The following is a 6,744-nucleotide window of genomic DNA, read 5'->3' on the forward strand; positions in this document are numbered from 1 at the left end:
TTATATTTTATATTATTATATAAAATATAATATTTTACCCTTATATTTTATATTATTATATTTTATATAGTAATATGAAATATAATAATATATTTTATATTATTATATAAAATATAATAATATAAAATATATTATTATATTTTATATTATTATATAAAATATAATATATATAATAACAACATAATATTATATAAAATATAATATATAAAATATAATAATATAAAATATAATAATATATTTTATATTATTATATTTTATATAATAACATAAAATATATTATTATATTTTATATTCACTCGTCCTCGGTTTCCGTTCATCTTATGTATTTTTGGTCAGCTGGGTAACAGTTGAATAAATCGTGACTTGGGCTCGGTAGAAATGCGCTTATCTCTTTGGTGATACGCTACTAACTCGCATGTCGTGGGCGGCGCTTCCTACGACAGTGCTGACCGAAGCTTGTCTTCGTCCCTTCACTGTGATCACCTTGACTCCCGTTGATCTTCGAACTGGTCGAACGGGCGTCTGTTATTCTTGTTTCGATCGCGTGCCAGAGTCGCCCAGTGGTTCCCCTTTTCGCGTAGGACACGAAGAGCATCATAATTTCCTTTGAAGGACTTCGTGAAAAAATCTGACCATCGGGTCGGCGGTCTTCTAATAGTGCGCTTAATATCGCGGGGAACCCAGTCGCTCGCGGCTCTGGTCCAACGGTTGTCGTTAAAGCGCACCACGTGTCCGGCCCACCTTAATTTACTTCCTTTGGCAAACACGGCGGCATCTCTAACCTTCGATCGCTGACGTAGGAGAGAACTTTGAATCCCGTTCATCACTTGCGTGAAACGGGATCCTCCTAGCATCACTCTCCCAATTGCGGGTTCAATGACGCTCACAGCGTTTTCTTCCTGCTTGCGAAATGCCCTGGTTTCCGAAGCATAGGTCAAAGCAGGAAGTACGATGGTGTTGAAGAAGTGAGCATGGAGCCGGGTGTTCCTGGTCTTCTTCACTACATCCTCGATGCTCTTATACGGTCCCCAAGCCGCTCGTCTCTTCCTGCCCAGCTCGGGGGTCATGTCGTTCATCATGTTCATTTCCCGACCCAGATAAACGTAGCTGGTATATTCGGATATGTTCGTTCCGTTGAGCGTGAATGGGGCATCCGGGACCCATCCTTTGCGCATGAATATCATCCACATGTTTCGTCGATTTCGGTGAGCATTCGTTTCGCTTAGCTGATACTAGGTATTATCAGTACGATGTCATCAGCAAAGCGCAAATGGTGTAGCTGCCGACCATCAACCTTCACTCCCATGTCGTCCCATTCCAACTTTCGCATTGCGTTCTCGAGGGTGGCTGTGAATATTTTGGATGAGATTGTATCACCCTGTCGGACCCCCTCTTCACGTCAATGATGATATTCTTGTAGAATGGCGAAATTCCGGTCGTGAAGTTGCTGTACAACTCTCGAAGTACCTTTATGTACTGAGTAGGGACGCCTTGGTTGTCCAAGGCTTCCACTACCGCTTCCGTCTCAACTGAGTCGAAGGCCTTTTTCAAGTCGATGAAGGTGAGACAGAGCGGCATTTTGTACTCTCGTGATACCTCGATGATTCGAAACACTCTTGTAAAGGGCTTGCAGATAATGGACAGTAAGCAGATTGGGCGATAGTTGCCGATGTCATGTGGAAGTCCCTTTTTTTTACAACAACACGGTCTGGCTTATCTTCCACTGTTTAGGAACCTTGCATTCCGACAGGTAACGTGTAAAGAGACCCACTAGGGTGTTAATGAGTACTGGCGGAAGGTTCTTTAGGTGTTCTGGTCTTATTCTGTTGGGACAGGGTGCCGTACGATTTCTTACCGACATGATAGCATGTCGTATTTCGGACGGGAGGACCTCTGGAATGACTTGTCCATCTTCCCTCAGATGGTGAGGAGGCAAGTGGACATGGCTGTCGAAGAGATCAGAGTAGAAGTCGTAGATGATTTTCTCCATCCCCCTTCTCGATGCAACGGCTGTTCCCTTCGGGTTCCGGAGAGCGGTCATGCTCGTCTTGCGACCGGCGAAGTTTCGACGGACATAGCGGGTGCTTTTCCTCGCCTCTGCAGCTTCAGCCAGCACTTCTGTTCTTCTCTCTTTAAGGTCTTCCTTTATCGCCTCTCTGCAAAGCCTTGCGAGCTCGGACGTGAGTTCTAGGTTCCCTGCGGCTCGTGTTGCTCCACGCTGGCGTATCAGCTCAAGAGTTTCAAGAGACAGGCGTACCTTGATGGTTTTGAAACTCAGTCTTCTTCGTACAGTCGTGAAGGTGTTCAACGAGCCAGTCGTATTCCTCGTCGATGTTGTCCATTGCGGAATCTTCCCAAAAGCCGGCTAGCGTAGCGAAGAGATCCCAGTTAATGATAGCTCTGCGATCTGGCTCTCTGAACTTGGCGGGTTTCTCTTCCCTCCTTGTTAAGGAAAATCTTCCTCGGAGGAGGCGATGGTCCGATCCCGTATAGAACTTTGACACAAGAGCGACGTCCGTCAGGCAGAACCTTTCATTGACGATGATGAGGTCTATTTCATTACGGTTCCCTCCACCGGGTGACTCTCACGTCCAGCGTAGAGAGGAGGGCTTCTGGAATTGCGAGTTTCCATGGGTGGTCTTAGTCGTTATGATGAACTCGGAGAGCCTCTCCCCCTGTTCATTCCATTATAGGCCGTGGGTCTCGATGCGAAGTCCCTCAGGCGTTTTTTTTTTGCCAACTTTAGCGTTGAAATCACCAACTATGACCTTGTAGAAAGCATGATCTTCTCGGTAATACTTCTCCAGGTCCATATAGAAAGCTCCGACCTCTTCTTTTTCGTAGCTTGATGTTGGAGCATAAGCGACGAAGATAGTCAAAGCTGGTGTTGGACCACATCTTCTCATCCGCAGACGTCCGATTTCCGACTTACGCCGATTTGGGTCGTAAGTTGTTTGAAGGAGTCGACGTTCTCCGCCATACTGGGTTGACGAGGACGCCAACTCCACCAACACCTCTACTGTCGCATGTTCCTAAAAACAGTTCTTCTCCAGTTTCATATACGGCGTTGAGAGGTTGACGTCGTCTCATCTCGGTCAGTACGATGACGTCGTACTCAATCTTTTTGGCTTGCATCATCAGATCTTCGATGACCGCTTCCGATGCAGAAGTGCGTGCGTTATAAGTACAGATCGTCATCCTAGCCCTTTTCCGTTTCGGTAGCCTATATGACCCCTACAATCCCGTCCTTCCTGGCGCTACCGTACCAGGCCCTCCTCCGGAATCAGGAGACTCTTTTCTATTACTTTGACATGCAAAAAAAAATTAAAATCCATGGGTAGGTTGCAAACCTCTAGTCCCATGAGTTTTTGGGAAAACTTCCGTTCTCCCGGAGTGGATATGTGGAGTTTATTTGTTGGAGGCGACTCCAAACCGCCTCCCTTGCACCTCCTAGTCACTTGGTTGCAGGCTTTTGGCCTGACCGACGTGCGGGTTACAAGGATGTCAAGAGTCAGTCCTCGCTCAGCAGAAACAGGGAGTCCATCCCATGAATCCACCTGCGTCTCTGGGCAAGCACAAGGTCGCTTTTGGTTCGCGATTAACCCCCTATCCGCCATCCGGGGACGCGCCACGTAGCCTCGCGACTAGCCGGCTTAGATCCCTCTAGTAAGGGAGATCCGTCGCTTCATACCTTCATTTAAAAAAAATTGATGGTGACTGTGGACATTCCCGGAAATGTTATCCTCATTTCATTCAACCCTATGTAGTGGATACAGGATAGAAGTTGACATAGTAATGTTTTGAAAAAAAAGCGCTCATTCCCTCTAGTTTAGTTGAGTCTCCACAAATGCAGACAATTTTTAGACAGCTTCAAAATTCTTGACTCATTGGTCATTTCATCATTCCTCAATGCAAGATGGTTTTTTTTTCAATTCCAAAGGTTCCAATTCTTTGCAATTAAGAAATTGCAATGTTGCTTTAAAAAAATATTTTCTGTAATGAGTGAGATTCAGAAATTTGTAACTGGAAATTTTCAGAGTTTAGGTACTTCGTAGCCACAGAAATCACCGGATGTGGAAAACTACAAGTTAAAATCACATTAGTTTCTATTCGTTTTTTTTCTATTCATCACATTTTTCTACCTTTTAGTGAAAAGCGGTATTGTTTCCGTTAATTTCAACATAATTCGTTCTTTTTTACGTTCCTAATTTCTCTTTTTATCTTAATTTTGCCTTTTATACGGTTTGTTTCTCATGCATCACTTAAACGTATGGTTGCTATATGTATTTGTCACTTAAACTAGAAACACAGATTTTCTCGTTTGAATTTTTCATGGTGCGATTTCGTAGTGAAGTTATGGGTAATCTAATGAAAAGAATGCCTACTTAAGTTCTTCCGAATGCTTCTTTTATTGGTTCTAAAAAAAAATCGGGTGTTTACTTACGGTTGTGTTTTGTAGGTAGATTACACTTTTCAATGATTTTTTTTTGTATTTTATGTGATATAGGACTTTTTTTTTTGCTTTTTATGGAGTAGTATGAATATGTATTTGTCGAATGTGTTCATTCATTGAAATTTTCGCCTGTTAAGCATTCTGCTGCTATATATGCGTCAATGATGAAAAGTGTTAATGTACTAATAATGAATGTGGCATGCCTCATCTACGAAATGAAGATTTTTTGTTCTGTTTTGTAGAAACTATGTCTTAAAGGTTTTTTTCTTCCTCAAAATCGTTCAATATTGCTGCTGATTTCTACTGGGAACAACTGTCATTATAATTGTCTCACCCTCATGCATTCCTTTGCTTCTGTTATGCCGTGCGGCTGTAAACTTGACACAACGGCTTACTTCTAAAAGTTGGATTTATGATGGCAAATGGCGAAACGATAAACAGCTTTGATATGAACAATAGTTTTGCGTGGGTGTTCATGGTCGGCTTGGAGATACTGTATAACAATAAGTCCCTCTATGCTAATGCAACAGTAACAATAATCATTTCCCGTCGCCCAGTGAGGATTGACGATGAGTTTCGGAGCACTAAAAAAAATGGTCGAATATGGTAAAAGGGGATACCTTTTGTGCTTGTAACTGGGTGGCTAGGCATAATAAAGAATGAACCCAAAAGCGCACTCACGAATTTTCTATCTTAACGCTTTTGGACGATTTTCCATGTTTTTCTTTTTCACACAACATGTTCCGATCACATTGCGTGCTAAGGTAACAATACGTACGTAATAAGTCCCTTCGGGATGGTGGAGGAAAAGAAAGAACCTTGACTAGCTGTCATCATCAACAAAATGTCCACAAATCCAGCTGATAACATAGCAGTGCACTAGATTTCTTCCAGCTGAGTCATGCACTTCCCTTGATGATCGACTGATTCCCACCGCACGATCAGTAAGGGTTTGTAATCCTCAAGTACGAGTATTTCAACACATGACCTTTCGTAATATCTGGACCCACGCCTTCTTTATTTCATCCATGCCGGTATCCTTGAAATCTTTTCAAACACTACTATTTCCAAAATTCATCTCCTAGCAATTAATGACGTAAAACGCATAGTTTAGCGAACTAGCATGGAACCGAATTGAATTTTTTTAAGGCAATGCGTACGCCTACCACATGACTTATCACTGATAACCAGTTCGTGTTTTTGTTTTGGAAATGATTGATCTTTTGCCAGTTCACTTGGTAGGCGAAAGATACTATCAAGGAAAAAGAGTAGTGGGTTTTTTGTTGTAAATGCTGCTTCCTCGAAACCATATCTGTCTTTTTTTTCTGGATATTCGGCATGAATAGAATTTACGAATTGTTACTTCTGGGTGAGGAGCTTTCATTCGGAAGTTTCTGCTTTCCCTCAGTACGTGCTTACTTGTAGAAGTCAAAATGCTTAAATCCTAGCTCAAAATGGTACATACCCTTTGCACATCGTTTGTAACATCACAGCTCGACTACAGGTGACCACCAGTGCAAAACCGTAGGTATATATGGAAATTCTCTTCGATTAATTCTTACTTTATATCTGTTTCGTGATGAGAACGACTAACAGACATGCTGTTGCGACAAAAAAATCTGAACAAGCAACGGAAGCGGTAAATTAAGACGGCTATTAGAATTAGTTGAGTAAACAGATTAGATGATAGGAGGATGATCGTCTTCTGGAAGATCCGTGCTTATAGAAGGGGCCTCGCAATTATCGCTAATCAATTTGAAGTGATCACTGTATTATCCATAAATATCTGCGACAAACAATAGTCGTAGCATTGATCTTGAACCTGAAATGGTTCTTTTTTTCTAATCTGATCAAATTAATTCATTCAAGATGTTCCGCTGAGTGGGATGGTACGGTATTGTTCGTCGACTTCCATTTTTTTTCGTGTATCATTGATCTTCAACTACTATCGATCCATTCTGCTTACCATAGGCTCTGTGTGACCTTTTCCTATGATAATCCGAGGAAGATACGGCGGTATCGATATCGATTCCCTGCCTCAGTATGTACATTCAGCGTTGGCGCTGAATTCTACGCATATGATTAGAAATGCAAGTACTAGTGCGAGGTGCAACCCATTACTACAACGGTGGATCCTCGTTAACCTAAAATGCACTTGTTTTTTTTTTTGTTCGCACTGTTTGTTTAGTGTCTATTTACGGTTCATGTGAAGCTGATCTCATTTCTTTTTCCCCTTGCAGTGATCGACACGCTACGTAGGCCCGCCAGACATCATTTTAGTCCATTTCCAT

General features: G+C 42.3%; 1 protein-coding gene across 3 annotated transcripts; it reads right to left on the minus strand.

The window, feature by feature from the left end:
- Positions 1-479: 479 nt before the first annotated feature.
- On the minus strand, positions 480-3,617 carry RB195_016424 (uncharacterized protein; the record flags this gene model as incomplete). 3 transcript variants are annotated; one of them, XM_064182956.1, is made up of 7 exons in its annotated part: positions 1,223-1,378; positions 1,468-1,596; positions 1,856-2,196; positions 2,258-2,529; positions 2,590-2,675; positions 2,742-3,032; positions 3,351-3,617. In XM_064182956.1, the coding sequence occupies 7 exons, from the start codon at positions 3,615-3,617 to the stop codon at positions 1,223-1,225; spliced, it is 1,542 nt and encodes a 513-aa protein (XP_064038837.1). The 3 variants fall into 3 exon arrangements, with proteins under 3 accessions (XP_064038835.1, XP_064038836.1, XP_064038837.1); XM_064182954.1 differs by lacking the exons at positions 2,258-2,529; positions 2,590-2,675; positions 3,351-3,617 and having other exon boundaries at positions 480-1,232; positions 1,856-2,257; positions 2,742-2,844; positions 2,933-3,198; XM_064182955.1 differs by lacking the exons at positions 1,223-1,378; positions 1,468-1,596; positions 1,856-2,196; ... (2 more) ...; positions 2,742-3,032; positions 3,351-3,617 and adding an exon at positions 480-1,190.
- Between the last annotated feature and the right edge of the window lie 3,127 nt (positions 3,618-6,744).

This window comes from Necator americanus, chromosome II, assembly GCF_031761385.1.
Source record: "Necator americanus strain Aroian chromosome II, whole genome shotgun sequence".
NCBI lineage: Eukaryota > Metazoa > Nematoda > Chromadorea > Rhabditida > Ancylostomatidae > Necator > Necator americanus.